Source organism: Capricornis sumatraensis, chromosome 21, assembly GCF_032405125.1.
Source record: "Capricornis sumatraensis isolate serow.1 chromosome 21, serow.2, whole genome shotgun sequence".
Classification (NCBI taxonomy): domain Eukaryota; kingdom Metazoa; phylum Chordata; class Mammalia; order Artiodactyla; family Bovidae; genus Capricornis; species Capricornis sumatraensis.
This window is the reverse complement of record NC_091089.1, coordinates 35,206,166-35,228,323: the sequence shown is the minus strand read 5'-3', so window position 1 is coordinate 35,228,323 and position 22,158 is coordinate 35,206,166. Positions and strand designations below refer to the sequence as shown.

Genomic DNA, 22,158 nt, shown 5'->3' with positions numbered 1-22,158 from the left:
GAACAGATACATGTATATGTATGGATGAGTCCCTTAGCTGTTCACCTGAAACTGTCATACCATTGTTAATCGGCGATATGAAAGTCACTCAGTCATGTCTGACTCTTTGCGACCCCATGGACTGTAGCCTGCCAGGCTCCTCTGTCCACAGGGATTCTCCAGGCCAGAATACTGGAGTGGGTAGCTGTTCCCTTCTCCAGAGGGTCTTCCCAACCCAGGGATGGAACCCAGATCTCCCACACTGCAGGCGGATTCTTTACTGTCTGAGCCACAGGAAAGTCCAAGAATACTGAAGTGGGTAGCCTATCCCTTCTCCAGCAGATTTTCCCGACCCAGGAATCCAACCAGGGTCTCCAATTGGCTTTAGCCAATGCAAAATGTTTTTGGTGTTAAAAACAGCAACAAAAGTAAAATTTAAAAAAAAAAGGTCAAGGAGAAACATCACATGCACGGCACCAAGTATAAAAGGTAACACCGTGACCCACTAACAGGCCACCATCCAGGGATCCCCTCGATACCCTCTTCTGGGATTGTTTACCTGTTTGCTGTTCTTCTTCTCTTCAGTATTTTTCTTATCATTTTTTTTGTAAGCATCAAACGTGGCTGGGTCAACACTGTACAAACACTCTGTCCATTTCCCATAGAGGGCACAGAGCTTCTTTTTGCTGCCGAGAGAAATCAATGCTGAGCCAACAATTAAACCAGTGTCTTGGGGTAATTGAATATTATCATAAACTGAAAGTACTAGTCACTCGGTCATGTCCAACTCTTTGCAACCCCATGGACTGTAGCCCACCAGGCTCCATGGAATTCTCCAGGCAAGAGTGCAGTGGGTAGCCATACCCTTTCTCCAGGGGATCTTCCAGACCCAAGGACAGAATCTGAGTCTCCTACATTGCAGGAAGATTCTTTGCAGTCTGAGCCATCAAGAAAGCCTCTCTTTTCATAAATAAAGATGCTTACGAATCAGATTCCTTAAAGAAATAGGTATTTCTTGCAGAAGAGTATTTCAATTTACTGAAATGCTGTTTCCTAGATAACAGCAGGAAACCTAGACAGCATGTTAAAAAGCAGAGACATTACTTTGCTGACAAAGGTCTGTCTAGTCAAAGCTAAGGTTTTTCCAGTAGTCATGTATGGATGTCAGAGCTGGACTACAAAGTAAGCTGAGCACCGAAGAACTAATGCTTCTTCCAACTGATATTGGAGAAGATTCCTGAGAGTTCCTTGGACTGCAAGGAGATCAAACCAGTCAATCCTAAAGGAAATCAGTCCTGAATATTCATTGGAAGGACTGAAGCTGAAGCTCCAATACTTTGGCCACCTGATGCAAAGAACTGACTCATTGGAAAAGACCCTGATGCTGGGAAAGATTGAAGGCAAGAGGAGAAGGGGATGACAGGATGAGATGGCTGGATGGCATCACTGACTCGGTAAGTTTGAACAAGCTCCAGGAGTTGGTGATGAACAGGGAAGCCTGGTGTGCTGCAGTCCATGGGGTCACAAAGAGGCAGACATGACTGAGCGACTGAACTAACAGCAGATTTTCTTTATCTTCCTTTTCAAATTTTTTTGGCCAGACCACACAACATGTAGGATCTTAAGTTTCCCAATCAAGGATCGAACTGTGCCCCCTGCATTGGAAGCATGCAGTATTAACCATTGGACCACCAGGGAATCCCAGTGTTGGCAGATTTTAATAACAACACTTTGTGAACAACACCTATACCAGTCAACATTTAAAATCAAACTTTACCTTTTATCTTGAATGTAGCCTTCAACTTTGTGTAATTCTTTACCAAAAAGGCCGCACGGCTTAAAATTCAACACGCATTTGTCCCCAGTCCTGTAAAGGAGACAGTGAGCTCGGGTTATTGTTCAACACGGAAGCAGCAGCAGAGAACAGTGACTCTCTGGCAGCGCCTGCTGTTTACTGATTTTCTAACTCACACCAGGCTCCACACAGAGAGTATCACAATTAATCCATAATCAGTACTGAACCCACCACAAAGGAAAAGCAAGCAAGGTCCATAAAAAAATAAGTGAGTTGCTGCTATGGAATGAATGTCTGCCTACTCCTCGTCCCAATTCATACGGTGAAGCCTCATCACCCATGTAAGGCTATTTGCGGGTAATCCGGTCCTAAGGGTGGAACTGAATGGATGCATGGTCTTTGAACAAGAGACTTTGGGGAGATGATCCCTCCCTCTGCCCCGTGAAGATTTGAGAAGATGGCCAACTTGAAACCAGGAAGAGGGCCTTCCCCCAGCACTGAGTCTGACGCCACCCTGACCTGGGCCTCCCAAGTCTCCAGAAGCATGAGATATAAATGCTGCCCTTGAAGCCACCCAGCCCACCATGTTCTGTCACCACAGCCCAAGCTGACTAGGACATGGGCCTAGGCTCACAGTAGAATCTGAATCCACCTCTTTCCAACTCTCCTATCCCTCCTGTCACTGGCCCCATGTGAACAATACAAGCTAAACGGTGTCAGCAAGATGAGCTGAGGGAGGGAGGAATGAAGATTCCCTGAGGCTGCCGAAGCTCTGAGTTCACCAGTCTTCCATAATTAAGAGACTTAAAAATATAAACTCTATTCATTAAGGACTTCCCTGGCGGTCCAGTGGTTCAGTATCCAAGGCAGGGACATGGGTTCGATCCCTGGTCCTGAATATTCCACATGCCATGGGGCAACTTGGCCTGGGAGCCCAGCTACTAAATCCTGCTCATTAAATGGACTGGCTTCTATTTACTACAGAGTTACACTGCCTGGTTCTTAAGCTGTCATTAGACTCTACTAGAATTTTTTTTAAAATTTATCCACATATACAGAACTTTTAAAAATGATTTATACATATATTCTTGGCCGAGCTGCATAGCTTGTGGAATCTAAGTTCCCCAATCAGGGACTGAACCCAGGCCTTCCACAGTGAGAGTGTGGAGTCTTAACCACTGGACTGCCAGGAAACTCCTTGTAACGCAATGCACGTTTTTTTTTGGCCACACCACATGGCATGTGGAATCTACATTCCTGGACCAGGAATCAAACCCAGGCCCCCTTCATGGGAAGTGCGAAGTCTTAACCACTGGGCCGCCAGGGATGTCCTCTACTAGAACTTTTACAGAAAGACTACCAGACCCCTCTGATGCAAATGAAGGGACGGGGACGATGAACCATCTCACTTGTGGTTTGTGATCTCCACGGTGCCGTATTGCTCAATCCAGAGCTTTCCCACGATGATGTTGTGCACACAGCATGTAGGATTCGTCCACGTATATGCTTCATTGTGTCTAGAAAACAAAAAGAAAGCCAAAGCCCAGACAAAGAAGTGAGAAGTGTTACTCTGTTTAAAAAGCACATCTGCCTCAAATGCCATAACTCAGGATAACCTATCAGGCTGCTGGAGAGCACTCAACTCTAAGACTATAAAAACTGCTGATGTTAATCCCAGTAAAATAGGTATCATCTGGTTGATTCTTATTGTTTCTTAAAAGGATGCAAAAACTTAAAAACAAAACAAAACTATGCTTCTACCAAACTCCAAATTAAACTATGTACATAACCATCTTAAGCCTTCAAAAGTTTGGTGAAAACATAATAAATTAAGTTAGAGGTAGAAAAGAAAAATGGTCTATTTGGTACTTTCCAGCTTGCCAAAGGGAAAAACTTGTGTATGTGAGTAAGTTCCAATTTTACACATTCTTTGCTTTTGAAAACACTCATTTTACATCTTCGTACACTTATGCTTAAATGTATTTTTAATTCACAAGCAGTAAAATTCCCTTTTCTTGGTGTTATCTAGTTCTGTGAGCTTTAGCGCATGTGTAGATCATTGTAACTAGTACCACAACCACCAATTCCATCACACCCTCCAACAATTCGCTCATGCTGACCCTCCATGGTCAAACCTTCCCCCACCTGGAATTCCTAAACAACTCATCTGTTCTCCATTGCAATAGTTTTGCCTTTTCTACAGTGTCATATAAATGAGATAATACATCATGTCCCCTTTGAGATTAGCTTCATTTGTATAATACATTTTAAATTCTATGTATCAATAATTTGTTCTTATTTCTGAGTAGTATTCTACTGTACGAATGTATCACAGTTTAACCATCTGGGCTTCCCTGGTGGCTCAGAGGTTAAAGCATCTGCCTTCAATGTGGGAGACCCGGGTTCGATCCCTAGGTCGGGAAGATCCCCTGGAGAAGGAATTGGCAACCCACTCCAGTACTCTTGCCTGGAGAATCCCATGGAGGGAGGAGCCTGGTAGGCTACAGTCCAAGGGGTCGCAAAGAGTCAGATATGACTGAGCGACTTCACTTTCCTTTCCTTTCCTTTAACCATTTACTCACTGAAGCATGCTGGGTTGCTTTCAGTTCTTGGTGATTATAAGTAACACTCCTATAAACATCTAGGCATGGGTCTTTGTGAAAATACACCTCTTTATTTCTCCAGAGTAAATGCCTATGAGTGAACTGAATCATCTGGTTAACAGAAGATCAACTCTTTAAGAAACAGCCAGACTGTTCTCCAGAGTGGCTCTACTCTTTCACCAGATCCCCCAGTAATATATGAGATTTCTGGCTGCCCAGCATCCTAGTCAGCACTTGATACTGTCAGCTCTAAAAATTTTGATTTTAGACATTCTAATAGGTGTGCAGTGGTATCTCACTATGATTTTAATTTTGCATTTCTCTAATGACCGATGCTGTTGAGCATATTTTTGTGTGCTCATTTGTCATTCATATATCTCTTTGGTAAAGTATCTGTTCACATCTTTTGTCTAATTTCTTACAGGGTTGTCTGTTTTCTTACTGTTTTGAGAATGCTTTATATATTCTAGATACAAGTTCTTTGTTGATAAATGATTCATAAATGTTTATCCATCTCTAACTTCTCTCTTTGTTCTCTTAAGAGTGTTTTTCACTGAACAACAGATTTTTATAAAATCTATCAATTTCGTTTCTTCTAGATTATCCTTTGGTATTATAAGATGTCATTGCATAACCCAAAGTCATAAACATTTTCTCTTGCTTTCTTCCAAAAGCTTAAAGCTGTACATTAGATTTTAGCCTATGATCTATGTTGGGATCATTTTTGCCTAGGATGTGAGGTGTAAGTTGAGGTTCATTTTTTAACACATGCATGTTGAACTGTTCTCACACCATTTGTAGAGAGGACTACCCTTCATTACTGAATAGTGCTTTCTTTCACCTTCATGAAAAATCAATGGACCATGTTTCTGTGGGTCAGTTTTTGGATGCTATTCTCTGTTCCACTGATGTATGTGTCTGTCTTTCTGTCAATACAACAGTCTCGATGGCAACAGCTTCACTGTAAAGTCTTAAAATTAGGAGGTAGGAGTCTATCATTCTGTTCTTCCTTTTCAAAACTATTTTGGCTACAGTGTTTCATTTGTCTTTCCAAATAAATTTTAGGATCCACTATCTCTTGATCTACCAAAATTCATCCTAGGACTTTTAAATTTGGATTGTGTTAATACACACTGTTTATAGATCAATTAAAGGAGAACAAACATATGAATTACATTAAGGATTCCAAGTACAGTGAGGCATGGTAGACGCTCCATTACTCAGACAGCCTTTGATTCCTGTAACCGGGTTTTATAGCTTTCAGCCTGTGGATTCTGTACATATTTTATTATCTTTATTCTGCTGTTGAGTCTATCCCCGCTATTACATTTGTTATTGTATTTTTTCAGTACTAAAATTTCCAGAAATATGTCAATTTCTTTGCTTCAATGTCTTTCTATTCACTTTAAGAGTATTCATCTTTATGTCATGGAGTATAATTATAACAGCTGCTTTAAAATCTTTGATACAAATTTCAATACGAGTCACTCTAGGATTAAATTCTGTTTATTACTTTTCCTCCTTCTTCTTTTTCTCATATAAGGAGGTCATAGAGTATTTGTCTTTCTCTGACTTCTCTCACTTAGCATAATGTCCTTGAGGTCCAACCATGTTGTTGCAAGTGGCAAGATTTCATTCTTTTTAATGGCTGAATAATATTTGTGTATGTGTGTGTACCACAATTTCATTATCCATTCATCTAATGATGGATACTTGGGTTACTTCCAAATCTTGGCTATTGTGTGGAACAGGTATATATATATTAATATAACACATTACAAAGGTATAATATGTGTAATAATGTCATGGGGGTGCAGATATCTTTTTGAGATAATGGTTTTGTTATCCTTGGCTAAGTATTATCCCAAAGTGGAATTGCTCGATCACGGTAGTTCTACTTTTAATTTTTTGAGGAATCACCAAATTGTTTTCCATTGAGACTGAACCAGTTTACATCTGCCAACCATGCACAAGGGTTCCCTTCCAATGTGGTTTGATTTGCATTTTCTTGATTAATGACATACAGTATCTTCTCATTCCTGTTGATCATCTGTATGTCTTCATTGAAAAAAATGTCCATTCAGATTTTCAGCCCATTTTTTAATTACTTTTTTTTCTTTTGCTACTGAGTGGTATGAGTTCTTTATGTATTTTGGATGTTACCCTATATGATTTGAAAGTATTTTCTCCTGTTCGGTAGGCTGTGTTTTCATTTTGTTGACGGTTTTCTTTACTGTGCAGAAGCTTTTTAATTTGATATAGTCCCACTTGTTTATTTTTGCTTTTATTCTTTTTGGTGTCAGATTCAAAACATCACTGCCAAGACCTATGTCAAGCAGTCTACCACCTGTGTTTCCTCCTAGAAGTTTTATGACTTTCAGTCCTAGGTTCAAGTTTGTAATCCATTTTGAGTCAATTTTGTGTGTAGTGTAAACCAGTGGTCCAGCTTCACTCTTGAGCATGCGTCTGTCCAATTTGTCCACCACCACTGAGAACACTGTCATTCCACTGTATATTCTTGGATTCTTTGTTTAAATTAATTGACCCTACTTGCATGGACTTATTTTTTGGGCTCTCTACTCTGTTTCATTGATTTATATATCTGTTTTAATGCCAATATCATATCTTTTAATTACTATAGCTTTGTAATACGGTTTGAAATCAGGGAGCATGATGCCTCCAGCTTTGTTCTTCTTTCTTAAGACTGCTTTGCCAATTTGGGGTCTTCTGTGATCCCATACAAACTGTAGCACTGTCTTCTTTAATTTGTGCAAAAAATGTTATTGGAATTTTGATAGAGACTGTGCTGAATCTGTACACTGCTTTGTATAGGATGACAAAGCTTAACAGTACCTTTTCAATCCATGAGCACAGAATTAACAATTTTACTTGCAATTGCATCAAAAAAAAAAAAAATACCTAGAAGTAAATTTAAGCAAGGAAGTGAAAGACTTGTATAGTGAAAATGGTAAGACGGGAACGAACAGAATTGAAGACACAAATAAATGGAGAGATATTTCATGGCAATCTTTTATATCGCAAAAGGAGAGAACTTTCAACTAACCTAACGTCTAAGATGTGCCAATGTGATTGTTATTTCAATATTTCTCGAAGTGAATTCATTGTAAAAGATGATTAAACAAGGCATTATTACCATGATAATGTCATGGACTGATTAACCCCATTTAATCTTAAAATAGATCTAAATAAACCCACTGTCATAGTTAAACTGTTTACACATACCTAGGCTGATTAACCACGGCTGTTGCCACATTTCTCAACTTCTTTTACATGACAGCAGAAAATTTATGTCTTATAAAAGCAGCTTTGTTTTCTCCAGCTTTCGAACAACAAGGTCAGGTCTGCGTGTAAGTGTATATACTAATGAGTACGTACACATGAAATGAGTAAGAGGTATGATTCTAACTCACTCAAGAAGCTCCAACGTGATGGTTCCTTTGGGTTCTGCTTCTACGCTCTTCCCCCAGAACTTCAGTTTTGGATAGATTGAGCCATGAAAGATGAAATCATTGTTCAATCCTTCAGCATGAAATGCACTAATGGGTGGGTGATGGCTGACCTGCTCAGAGATGAGTCTGAAACCAAGGTCATCTCTTAAGATTAAAAAAAAAAAAAGGTAGTGTTATAATAAACTCACCACAAAATATATACATTATTGTCATTTCAGTCTGAAAGCAATGTTAATATATGTACTAAAACTATATGCGTAAAACATACATCAGAAGCCGTTGTATAGCACAGAGGGCTCAGCTTGGTGCTCTATGATGATGAGAGGTGGGAAGGTGGGTGCGGGGATGAGAGGGAAGCTCAAGAGGAAGGGGATATATGTATACTTAGAGTGGAGTCATGTTGTTGTACAGCAGACACCAACACAACATTGTAAAGCAACTATGCTCCAATTAAAAATAAATCTTTTTCAAAAGCAATGTTAAAGTATTAAGGAAATGGATTTGACAAACTGAACAATTCTTTATTATCATCCTGATGAAAAGGACAATACATGAGAAACTGCAAAAATGCACCCCAAACAACTAAAACCAATGTTATTATACATCGAGCTACTTAAACACATTAAAACAAGGAATACCCATGAATTGCAGTGATTTTCATGAATTGACAATACTAGCCATGTAAATTTAAAACTTATCATCCCATCATCCCTTATACTATCATCCCTTAAGTTAAAACTTATCATCCCTTATACTAAGACAGAAGAATCTAAAGTGTCTCCTTTTCAAACATCTAGGGAATAAATGAGATCAAAACTTGTGGATAGAAGAGAAAGATTCAGAAAAACAAAAGCCAAATGAATTATCTAACTGTGTGTAAAGAAGCAAGCAACTGCAGGCAGGCAGGCAGTACTGCACCCTTAGATACATTCACTGCCTCTATGCCAACAATCTAAGTTTATGCTAATATATTTTATACAGTTATTTTTTTTAAATCTATCCTAATGGGCTACATAACTAGAAAGGATGATCGCTAATCCTGCAAGATCAGGAATACTGAAATTCTTGTATTTACTTGTAATAATAGTCCACTTTATATATTCTTTTCATATTTTTGACAATCTCTAAAATAACAACTATCACAGAAACAAACATCAAAATTGTTACCTTTTCTCCAGTCATACAAAATGTTGGTAAATGCTCAAAAAATATCCATTTTCATTTGAAGAGCTATATAAATCATGCAAATTCAACTATCCGCCTGTGAGTGGAAGATCTTACCGAACTAATTCGTAAGTCTCTCCCAGAAGTGGGTTGAAAGGCTTTCCAGTGCGTTCCCACTGCGAAGCAACAGCGGAGACAGCAAATGCAGCTACACACTGTGGGACAGAGCGTTAGCATAAGTTAAAAATAGCCTCGCTGGCTCCTCATTCTTTCAGGAACTGAAATTTTGCTGAAGACAGTAATTTACAAAATGATTCTGTGGAGTTTAATTATGTTGTATTTTTAAGATGGCTTAATAAGCAAACTAATAAGCCAATGTGGATATTCAGAATGAAAATGGCTCTGAGTCTCTTCCTGTAAGTCATCCCAACTGTGGTTTTCATAATATACTCACAGTGTTACAAATACTCTCAAGGACTTTAAAAAAAGACTCTCAAATCTGACATTACTTTTAATTCCTTTAAAATTTCTAAAAAGTACATCACCAGACAGTAAAGAATCTGCCTGCAATGCAGGAGACTCAGGTTTGATCCCTGGATCTAGAAGATGCCCTGGAGAAGGGAATGGCAACCCACTCCAGTATTCTTGTCTGGGAAATCCCATGGACAGAGTAGCCTGGTGGGCTACAGTCCACTGGGTCACAAAGAGTCAGATGTGACTGAGTGACTAACACTTTCACATCCCTTTTAGGATGGGGTAAAGAGATAAAACCAAACAAACTGGTATCAAGTCCAATGAGCTTGGGAAAAGCTGCTTTACATACATGAAAGGACACAAGACTCCATTTAGAATGCTACTGCTTTGTTGGAAGGAGAACAGTGTATCCACTCTCCCTGTGTCTAGTCCATCCATATACATCACATGAATATTTCCCTTCAAAAAAAAAATCAAGACGTACAATTCCTTCTTGTCCTCTTTTTTAACCTATAGTAGTATGTGTATATTTATATAAACACATAAGCATAAATACATTTATTTATATGTGTATGTATATACATGTCTTCCTAGAAACACTCTGAGAAGTCTGAAAGGCTGAACTGTCTTCCCCCAACACAATGCCACTTTCTAAAACAATGACTCAGAAACAGCTCACCAAACTCAGGTTTGGTTTTGGACCTTTCTGCTTTCTTCCAGTCCTCACTGGTCTGTGGAAGGAACACAGATGACAATCCAAACATGCTATGTATTAATAACATTTCGCATTAAACTTAACATGACTTCTGTGCATGTAGGTTGGGGGCGGGGAGGCAGGGGAGGTGGCAGAGAAGACCTTCCAAGACTTCAGTCTTTCCCAGGGCTTGGTGACACGCACCTGCATCCTTTCCACAGGATCAGCGAGCGAACTGGCCTTGTGGATGAGGTATGTATGCTCCATATATTCAGTGAGTCGCTGGAGGAAGCTCAAAGGCTCATTAAATATAACTGGCATGGTGATCTTGGAGAGTTCCTAGTGAATAAGAAAATGGAAACTGATGTCCAAAATACACAGTAAACCTACCTGCTTCCGTCCCGACATAACAGGTTCCTGGAAAGAAAGTCACAGAAAACAGCGACCCAGGAAATTTAATTAGTATTAGTTCAATTTCCTAAGTGTTCCCAGATCATCTAACCATGCGGAATATACTGTTCTAGGCCTTGAAGGAAATACAAAGACTACCCAGACAGTCTTCCTTGGCTTCGAGGAGCTTGCAGTCTACTAGTGATCAGTGAGATGATGACTGTTACTAAGTCTGCCTCAGCTCAGAATTAGCAAATGACAAATAAAGGTGGTGGGGACGCAAAGACCAAACATCTCCACACTGGGCTAGGAAGCTACCACACAGACCATTTTTGGGGATGATTTTTCAAAAGAACTTCAGACTGCTTTTCACAGACAATATTGAGGTTTTCTGAGCACATTCATATGCATTATGAACTAGGGTGCTAGACGGCTAATGTATATTTCACAGAATAGATATTAAATTCTGATAGAATGACACAATCATGTAGACTTTCAAGAATAATTTAATGACTGGGCAGGGGTCCTCTAACCTCAATTGCAACCTTTCACCTCTATTTACCATATCCTGGGGCTTCCCTGGTGGCTCAGAAGGTGAATCCACCTGCAACATAGGAGACCTGGGTTCAATCCCTGGGTCGGGAGATCCCCTAGAGAAGGGAATGGCAACCTACTCCAGTATTCTTTCCTGGAGAACTGTATGGACAGAGGAGCCTGGTGGGCTACAGTTCATGGGGAAGCAAAGAGTCGGATACAACTGAGCAACTAACACTGTCACTTCCACTACCATATCCTGCCAGCAAACAGGAGCACCACAGGATCTTAAAAAAAAAATTCATTAGATAACAAACTTATCTTGGTTTTCTGTAGGTTATTCTGATAATCTTCCCAACCTTCCACCTATCATTATTTACGTTTCTCGTGGGAATCAGGTCTTTTGTGAAACCTGCTAACTAAAACCACAATCATGTGAACAACCCCAAGGCACCATCCAGGTTGAATGCCATCTGCTTCCTCCCACCCCTCTAAACATCTACATTCTTACACATGTGCACAATTAAGAATAAAGTGACCTTCACAAAACTACAACCAGCATGTGCACACGCACACACACAAAAGAAGCTCATTTATTATCATAAAACACTGCAGAATGCAGACAGATGTAGCATCTCAATGTAATGAAAAGAAATGATAGGTTTACACTGCCTCTCTGGGAAGACAAAGGAGAACAGGAATGTATAAGGAGATAAAGAACAGAAGGCTCTTTACTATGTAACACCCTGAGATCTTGGTAAATGCAGAAACTCACTGGTGGGCCAAGTCAAGAAAGGGGGGACTGCCAAGGCTTGTCTTAACTGAGATGTCTCAGACTCTCTCTTTTACTTAAAATACCTTCATGGGTTTTTTCTTTTCTTTTTCTTTTTTTTTTAAAAAAAAGAGGAGTATGCAATGCTCAGTAATAGAAGTAAAAACATGAAAATGCTCCTTTCCTTAGAGGCAAAGCATCAACAACAGTTTGGGGTACACTGCTGTGTATTTACACACATGTGTGTACATGTGTGTGTACACATATACCTTACTGGATTTTTTAAAAGCATGGCATCTGCTCTGTGTACTGGCTCATTGACTTGCCTTTTTTGCTGTCCCGGTGTTTGGAGGTCTTACACACACGTACAGTACATCACTAAGTCTGTCAAGCTCTTTGTAATCCCTGTACTATTCAGTGGTTAAGACATCAGAACCAGACTGAGCTCCATGACAGGCTCTCTCATTTAGCAGTCATGCAACTCTGGCTGAGTTAAACTCTGCCAGCTTCGTTACAATACCGTGGCATTAATCTAACAATGTATATAGCATAATCTACTACAAAGCATTCTTCTAAGACCAATACTTGCAAAACACTTAAGACTAGTTCTGGGCACATTAGCAAATGCTACACTTATTCATTTAAAAAAATTTTTAAGTCTATATATATATAGAAGGGAATGGCAACCCACTCCAGTATTCTTGCCTGGAACCCCACAGATGGAGAAGTCTGGTAGGCTACAGTCCACGGGGTTGCAAAGAGTCAGACACGACTGAATAACTTCACTTTCACTTATGGTATATAGCTATACCATGGACTATATACTATGGTATATAGCTATACCATGAACAATTTAATCTTTTAGAACATGAGCAAATATGGTTTTAAAGTAAATTTCTATAAGTGGGTTTTTTAGGTCAAAGGTGTGCACTCATTTAAAATTTTTACCATTACTCCCAAGCTGAATGCCTTCCAAAAAGCCTTTATCCAATTGTACTCCTACCACTGCTGCCTGGAAGTCAGATTTTCTTTTAACATCAAAGGGAGGAGCAGTACTTCCAATCTGTTCATTCAATCATGGTCATTTTCTTTACAGAAAAATTTAACTGAAGGATAGTCAAATATTGAATGGGGCAAAGTAGTTCACTTTTAAATCTAGAATGACGATTAAAAAACAGAATCCTAAACATAAACATTAGGGAGTATCAGACCACCTTACCTTACCTGTCTCCTGAGAAAGCTGCACGCAAGTCAAGAAATAGCCGTTAGAACGGCCTGGTTAAAAATTGGGAAAGGAGTACAACAAGGCTATATATTGTCACCCTGCTTATTTAACTTATAAGCAGAGTACATCATGAGAAATGCTGGGCTGGACAAATCACAAGGTGGAATCAAGACTGTAGGAAGAAATATGAACAACCTCAGAAATGGATAAATTTCTGGAAACAACATACCTACCAAACTTGAATCATGTAGAAATAGGAAATCTGAACAGATCAATTACTAGTAAAGAGACTGAAGCAGTAATCAAAGACCTGCCAACAAACAAAAGTCTAAGACCAGATATCTTTACTGGTGAATTCTGCCAGACACTTAAAGTAAAATTAATACTGATCCTTCTCAAACTATTCAAAAACAGAAGAGGAGGGAACATTTCCAGTCATTTTACAAGGTCAACATCATCCTGACACTAAAACCAGAGAAGGACAAAAGCAGACCCAGAAAAGAAAATTATAGGCCAATATCCACAATGAACACAGACATAAAAGAAAACATTACCAAGCTGAACTCAACAATACATTTAAAGGGTCAAACACCATGATCAAGTGGGATTTAGTCCAGAGAAGCAGGATGGTTCAACACAAGCCAATCAATCAATATTATATACCACATTAGTAAAATGAAGAATAGAAATACATGATCATCTCAATAGATGCAGAAAAAGCATTTGACAAAATTCATCCTTTCATGGTAAGTTCTAGCCAGAGTACTAACGCAAGAAAAAAAAAAGGCATTCAAATTAGGAAGTAAGAAGTAAAATTATCTCTATTTGCAAATGATATTATAAATAGAAAACCCTAAAGACTCCACCAAAACACCAATGGAACCATTATGTGAGTTCAGTGAGTTGCAGGGTACAAAACCAACTTACAAAAATCAGTTGTGTTTCAATACACCAAGAATAAGCTATCAGAAAAAGATATTAAGAAAGCAATCCCATTTACAATATCATCAAAAAGAATAAAATACTTAGGGATAAATTTAACCAAGGAGGTGAAAGATCTATACACTGAAAACTGTAAGACGTTAACAAAAGAAATCACAGAAGACAGGAATAAATGGAAAGATATTCTGTACTCATGGATTACAAGAAGTGAAGTCGCTCAGTCATGTCTGGCTCTTTGCGACCCCATGGACTATAGCCTATCAGGCTCCTCCATCCATGGGATTTTCCAGGCAAGAGTACTGGAGTGGGTTGCCATTTCCTTCTCCAGGGGAATTTCCCTACCCAGGGATCGAACCCGGGGTCTCCCGCATTGTGAGCAGACGCTTTATCCTCTAAGCCACCAGGGAAGCCCCATGGATTACAAAAGTTGTTAAAATGTCCAAACTACCCAAAGTGATGCAGTCAATGCAATCCTTATCAAAATTCCAGTGGCATTTTTTCACAGATAAAGGAAAAACAATCCTGAAATTTGTATAGGACCACAAAAGACCTTGAATAGCCAATCTTAAGAAAGAGCAACAAAGCTGGAGGCATCGAGCCCCCTGATTCCAAACTATATCACAAAGATATACTAATCAAAATAGTACAGAATTGGCATAGAAATGGACAGGTGGATGAATGGAATAGAGAGCCAAGAAATAAATCCATGCATTTATGGTCAATTAATTCTTGCCAAGAATACACAATGGAAACAAGCCAAGTGTCCATCAATGGATAAATGGATCAAGAAAACAAGGGTGTGTGTGTGTATATCTATACGTGCACATATACATGAATATTACTTGGCCTCACAAAAGGAAATCTTGCCATTTATGACAACACGGATGAAACTGGAGGTACTTATGCTAAGTGAAATAAACCAGACAGACAAATACGGCATTATGTCACATATAGGTGAACCATTAAAAAAAAAAAAAATTGAACCAATAAAAACATAGTAGAAAGTCATTGCCTAAGGGCTTCAGAGTGGGGAAATTAGGCAGAAGTTGGTAAAAGTGTATGAACTTTCAGTTATAATATGAATAAGTCCCGAGGATCTACCACATAACATGGTAGACAACTGATAATGCTGTTTTGTATAAATGAAAGAAGAGGAGAACTTAAATGCTGTCACCAAAAAATGCTACACATGTGAGGGGCTGGGTGTGTTAATTAGCTTGATGGGGGAATCCTGTCACAATACATACATACATCTAATCATCTTGATACAGACTTTAAATATCTGTCAGTTGTACCTAAAAAAAAAAAAGTCCACCAAGATGGTCTCTTTTAAAGCAACTTGACCATACAAAGTACACATATAGAAATAAAATTCTTCCAACATATCTTTCTAAAAACTTTTAACTCAGCACCTACTAGGTGCCAGGCGCTGCTTTAGACACTGGACTAAAAGTCTCATTATGCGACTTCCCTGGAGGGTCCAGTGGTTAAGACTCCATGCTCCCAACACAGGGGGTGTAGATTCGAGCCCTGTTCAAGGGAACTAGATCCCACATGCTGCAACTAAAGATCCCGCCCAGTCTAATTAATTAATGTTTAAAAACATAAATGTCTTGTTATAGCCAATCCTGACCTGGAATGCCCTCACTTCCCTTAATTTTTTTTTTTTTTTTTTGGGTATCTCTTCCCCGGTAGAACTTCAAAGCCCAGTTTAAGCCTCTCCTCCTTGATTTCTCATCTTTCCCACCTCCTGGAACACATAATCTGTATTGTACAAGTGAGCATCTGATCACAGATTGGATGACCTGCTGCTATGTCAGGAGTATTAACCAACACAACTTGCTAAGTACCCCAGTGATACAATTCCTGAGGGAAGGGATAATAGCTCATACTTGCCTGTGTCCTCATGCCCTCAGAACAGAGCACAACACAGGTGCCCCTGCCCCCACGTGCTCCCGTGTATTCCCACTGCCCCCGAGTTTACTCCAATTGGGCATTTATCACAAAGCACTAGCCTCTCTTGACTCTTTCACTGGAATACAAACTCCCTGAGCTCAGAACCCTCTTGTTGAATGATGCACGCTAGTTCACATGGGAAAATGTGTGAAAAAGTAGGTTACAATGAAACATGTTTAAAAATATTTTGTAAACTGTATGTTATATAGAGAAATACTAGAAGGTAGCGGTATCAAAAAGTTAACAGCGGTTGTCTCTAGGAGTTGGAAGTCCAGGTAATCTTGATGATCTTTGCGCTTTTCTGTATTTTCTAAATTTGCTAAAAGGGACGTGTATTTCTCTTACAATCAGGGGTAAAACAAGAGATACAATTTAAAAATCTTAACACTTTCAGCCTGGCCAAAGGAAGGGATGGGGAAGCTGACAACCTCGAACCATGGAAAGTGGACCACCTTAGGACACACAGGCTGACATTATCCTAGTCATAAAACAGACAAAAGAAATACAGTGTATCTGGCATGATGGAAAAGGAGGAGAAGCTAGATACACTCAGGATGGTCCAGTCCTGGGGTCCCGGGACAGCAGAGTGTTGTGGCTGAAAGAAGGCCTTCTGAACAGAGGGCACAATAGTGGCTGCCAGGGCTGGGTGTGGGGGAGAGGGGCGGAGGGGGAGTTGCTGACGCAGGGATGCAGAGCATCGGCTACGAGAGATGAAAAGAGTTTCGTGGAGAGAGAGCGGTGAAGCAGCGCAAGGATAAAGTACAAATGCCACTGAACCGCACACTTACAGTTAGAATGGTAACCATTACACTGTATGCATCTTATAACTTGAAAAGAATAAATGAAAAGAATGGGCTGAGAGCACACGCCCCTGCTACCTAATGCTGGTGTCACTTCTCCACCAAGTGGGGACTTCGCTTTTGGGATTAGATTAGTTAGCTCACACGAAACACTCACAACAGCGCCAGGCATACATTAGGCGAGCAATGCATGTCAACTATGGGATCACTACTGTTAGCAGCACATGCAAGATGGCCAAGCCCTCCAAGGTTGTGAGGAGGCAAGGTGTCTTCAAAGGCTGGGATACCGTGTCCTGTCACCTGGCAGCCAAGCTGCAGAAGCGCCACCCTGGGGGCAGCGTGGCTTGAGTTCTGACCTTAAAAGGTGAGGGAGTGAGGGAAGGACACCTCTCTCTCCCCTCCTCCCCGCCCCAGCCGGGAGGCATCGTGTAGTTCTGCCAAGGCTGGCTGTCTGGTCCAATCGCCAAGACAACAGGGGCTTCACCAGGGCGGCGATGTGAGCCCTGGCCCTTGACGGTATGTGACATGAGTGATGCCATTTCTGACTCTGCTCTCGTTTCTACATTTTGCTTTGTGGTGCACACGAGCAGGGTGAGGTTTAAAGGAATTTTAAAAGGATTTATTCAGTAAAGGAATGAAGGACTTTACCTGGAAGTTTGAATTTGAACTTTTCCCCCTAAAAATACTAGAACAACTATTAAACACTCACTGAGGGAACAAAAGATATGCCAGTGGGTGACACCTGTTGCTTTCACAATGATGGTGGGCTTCCCAGGTGGTGCTACTGGTAAAGAATCCGCCTACCAAAGCAGGAAATGCAAGAGATGCGAGTTCAATCCCTGTGTTGGGAAGATCCCCTGGAGTAGGAAATGGCACCCCACTCCAGTATTCTTGCCTGGAAAACTCCATGGGCAGAGGAGCCTGGTGGGCTGCCGTCCATGGGGCCACAAAGAGTTGGACACGACTGAGCACACGCATACACACACATAATCATGGTGGCTCAGGGCTTCCACGTAGCTCAGTCGGTAAAGAATCCACCGGCAATGCAGGAGACCTGTTCGATTCCTGTGTTAGGAAGATCCCCTGGAGAAGGAAACGGCAACCCACTCCAGTATTCTTGCCTGGGGAATCCCGTGGACAGAGGAGCCTGCCAGGTTACGGTCCATGGGGTCACAAGAGTTGGACATGACTTAGCAACTAGACAATGATGACGACATCAGATGGGAATCCAGGCCTAGGGCCTTAATCTTTTATCTCTATGCTATGCATTGCCACACCCTCACATATATATTCCTGAGAAAATAAACAAGCAAGAATGGGACAGTCACAAGCCTGCTAGATACTGGCTATTTAGCACCTGTTGGTTAGACTTCATATGAATCAGCAAGTCAATGAAAGAGTGTGGTGTCAACTCTGGAGACCAAGTCACAAAGGACATGGTTTTATCATCCATTCAATGGGTAGATTCCTTTTTAATCATTTGAAAAGCTTCCCAAATTCTAAAAGGGTCTTTAAATCCAATTTTGTAATCAAGAATAACTTCAACACCTTCCTCCTGCTTCTTTCAGCAACTCAGAATGCAAGCATTCAAGAAAATGAAAAGGCAAGCTTGTGGCCCAAGTAACAGGGAGTGGAAGGGACAGAAAAAGCCCTGGTAGAACATACAAATACAGATCCAGACAACCACAAAAACCACCTCAACTGCGTAGAACAGTCTAACAGATTATTTAAAATATAGCAATGAACTTGCAATTTTTTTGCCTCTATTAGCCTGTAATTATTATTAAACTTGGAAGGAAAGTTATAACCAACCTAGAAGTGAAGTGAAGTGAAGTTGCTCAGTCATGTCCGACTCTTTGCGACCCCATGGACTGTAGCCTACCAGGCTCCTCAATCCATGGAATTCTCCAGGTAAGAATACTGGAGTGGGTTGCCATTTCCTTCTCCAGGGAATCTTCCCAACCCAGGGATTGAACCTGGGTCTCCTTCATTAAAGGCAGATGCTTTACTGTCTGAGCACCAGGGAAGCCCCATAACCAACCTAGACAGCATACTAAAAAGCAGAGACATTACTTTGTCCACAAAGGTCCATATAGTCAAAGGCTATGGTTTTTCTAGTGGTCATGTATGGACGTGAGAGTTGGACTGTGAAGAAAGTTGAGTGCCGAAGAATTGATGCTTTTGAACTGTGGTGTTCGAAAAGAATCTTGAGAGTCCCCTGGACTGCAAGGAGATCCAACCTGTCCATCCTAAAGGAGATCAATCCTGGGTGTTCATTTGGAAGGACTAATGTTGAAGCTGAAACTCCAATACTTTGGCCACCTGATGTGAAGAGCTGACTCATTTGAAAAGACCCTAATGCTGGGAAAGATTGAGGGCAGGAGGAGAAGGGGACAACAGAGGATGAAACGGTTGGACGGTATCAACGACTCAATGGACATGGGTTTGGGTGGACTCCAGGAGTTGGTGATGGACAGGGAGGCCTGGCATGCTGTAGTCCACGAGGTTGCAAAGAGTTGGACATCACTGTGTGACTGAACTGAGCTAAATGTTACAATTATTTTAATTGCTTAAATTTAAATTTATATAATGAAATTTATATAATGGATATATAATGAAAAACTTGGCAATACAAATTATATTTCGCTCCCTCTTGGAAATTCACAGAGACACCATTTTTACTTACAAGACAATGAAGTTTGGTACTGGATTCTCTAGATGCTGTATACAACCAATGAATAGGGTATATATTCCAGTAATAGGAAAAGCAACAATGCATATTATGAAGGTCAAGTTTCAGGAAGAAACATGAGCTAGAATGCTTTTATCACTGAAAGCTTCAGTCAGCTGGAAAAATTAAATATTTATGCCAGGCAATTCTACCTTGTGACCCAGCTGAAAGCAAAGTTTAAATTTATCCATGCAAATTAACAGCAACCAATGATGAAACCGAAGAAACTCTTAATTGCAGCTGCTCATCAGCCGACAAACTGAGAAGAAAAAAAAAGCAGGCTGCTTTGTCCCTTAAGCACTATATAAACAACCCACAGGCAAGGCCAAGTCTGAAATGAAAAACAGTTTATAAGTGTTACGCCTAGCATCATAATGGCCAACCGTGCAAATATTTAAGACCTGGGTTAGAGAGAGCAGCTCAGCTTGGGTCTTAAGCTAAGTCTGCCAGTAGGCAGGATGCTCACCCAGGTGTGCGACCCAAGCACTAAGCGGGCTTCTAGGTTCTTCACTGATGGGCAGCACTGGTAGCAGGCTGGGCTCTGTCCCCTGGGTGTGCCAAGGTTGGCACTGGATCCTCTCTCCACAACAGCCCTCCTACCTTGCACAGCTACCAAAGACGTGAAAATGTATCCTCCTTACACAGAAGGGCCTTGGACGGTCAGAGGTCTCTTTCCCATCTCATGCTACCCAGTCCCCTCCCTCTCCACAAGAGGTCTGTCCTCTATAAGCTGACCATCACGTGAGGGGTTCTTGCCATCCTAATACACCAATCACACCCAAAGTGGCCACACCAAGACCTCGCAGGACAGCCCTTGGGGACCACTCTGGATGCACAGACTGAACAAGCCTGCCACTCTCCTGCCTCTTTCTGTGGTTACACCTCTGCTCCTCGGCTCTCACAGACCAGCCCTGGGGAGCACGCCACCCAGAAACAAAGGAACTACACACCAGACAGGGGTGTCTGTGTGTGAACTGAATGAACCACACCATGGATAGCTGGATGCAGCCAGTGGCAAAAGAAAAAAAAAAAAAAAAAACATGGAGGAAAAAGACAAGAAAAGCATTGAAGGGCAATATATTCCTTTCCTGTTCTTCCTGTCTTGTAGCTGTACACTGTCAGGGTTGGGAGGCTGCGCGAGCCTTCTTACTAGACCAGCGCCAGGTGGGAACATGGAAGGATGCCTAAAGCACTGGCTGGACGCTTGGACCAGAGCCCCGGTCTCCACGCTGTGACTATGGGCAGGGCTGCTGAAGGGGGCCTGACCCACGGGTGCTCACCCTCCTCACGCACTCCTACCTAAGAACTGATGGGCCGAGGAGGCACCTGCATTGGAAGTCACTCTGTGGCCCTTTCCCCACTTCTTTTACAACGCCCTTTGTTTGATAAAGAATCTGCCTGCAATGTAGAAGACCTGGGTTCAATCCCTAGGTTGAGAAGAACCCCTAGAGAAGGGAATGGCAACCTACGTCGGTATTCTTGCCTGGATAATTCCACGGACAGCCCACGGAGTTGCAAAGAGTTGGACACGACTGGGCAACTAACCTTTTCACTTTTCATTTACTTGGTGCAGGGAGGGGTGGGAGGGGTGGGAGACCACCCCTTACACCATCCTGAATCCTAGCGTAGCAGTTTTGCCCCAATGTGTGAAAATCTTCAGGGCGCCAAGCAAAGGAAGTTTAGAAATACAGTGCTGGCCACACTGCTATATTTAAAATGGATAACCAACAAGGTCTTATGGTATTGCACAGCTAACTCGGCTCAACGTTATGTGGCAACCTGGATGGGAGGGAGTTTGGGGGAGAATGGATACATGTATACGCATCGCTGTTCACCTGAAACCATCACAACACTGTGAACTGGCTGTATCCCAATGCAAAATAAAAAGCTGAAAAAAAAGAAGAAAGAAATACAGTACTGGTTCGTACCAAGGAAATCTCCGTAAGTCAAGGCCTGTTGTTTCTCATAAGACAAAGACCTGACATTAGAAGCAGGGTCTTCCGGTCACTTCTTGGATATTCATTTCAGATCACTGTAGAGTGGGGTGGTAGAGATGACACATTTTGTTTAACTACTCTGCCTCTTCTGCCTCCTGTCTCTTAAGTCGGTATTTATGTTATAATGTACCCGTTTGGGCAAAGCTCCGATCTTATCTAGAGCTTATATTTAGAATTCAAGAATGAGACAGTTGTCATGGCACAGACCAGCGTGTTTATCTGAACCCCAAAATAACATCACAGTCCGGACAGTGACTGACCAGGGATGCGTCTGGTTCTGAGGTCACTTGGCAGGTTCTCTGCATCAAGGGAATGAGATGAGTCTGAGGTTTTCAGGGAAAACATTTAAAGCTCATGGTAAGACAAAAGAATTTCATGAAAAAAAGATTATACAAGGTACGTTTTAGGGAAAATATTTCTTCCGTTTTCTCAACCCACTCTCAGTATTGCAAAGTAGATGTGAGTTACAGGAATAGAAATTGAGAGCCCTGGCGAAGCAGCTCCGCTGCATTTCCCAGAGACCCAGACGCCCAGGACTCCAGGGAGGGTAACCAGACCTCCTGCAAGTTAAGAGTTTTGTAATGTGGTTTCCAAAAACGTTAAAAGAAGTCTTAATTGAGCTGTCAACTTGT

At 41.2% G+C, this 22,158-nt stretch overlaps 1 protein-coding gene across 3 annotated transcripts in view; it reads right to left on the bottom strand.

Moving 5' to 3' along the window:
- The window catches only part of OSBPL1A (oxysterol binding protein like 1A), a 211,696-nt gene that overhangs the window by 9,348 nt on the left and 180,190 nt on the right, over window positions 1-22,158 (bottom strand). For 2 of the 3 annotated variants that reach the window (XM_068994018.1, XM_068994019.1), the window contains exons 19-24: window positions 10,384-10,518; window positions 9,129-9,226; window positions 7,809-7,991; window positions 3,184-3,291; window positions 1,757-1,846; window positions 539-665 (exon numbers count right to left, since the gene is read on the bottom strand). In XM_068994018.1, coding sequence (XP_068850119.1) covers window positions 539-665; window positions 1,757-1,846; window positions 3,184-3,291; window positions 7,809-7,991; window positions 9,129-9,226; window positions 10,384-10,518 — 741 coding nt within the window. The remainder of the gene's footprint in view (window positions 1-538; window positions 666-1,756; window positions 1,847-3,183; window positions 3,292-7,808; window positions 7,992-9,128; window positions 9,227-10,383; window positions 10,519-22,158) is intronic. The other variant, XM_068994020.1, reaches the window with a different exon arrangement.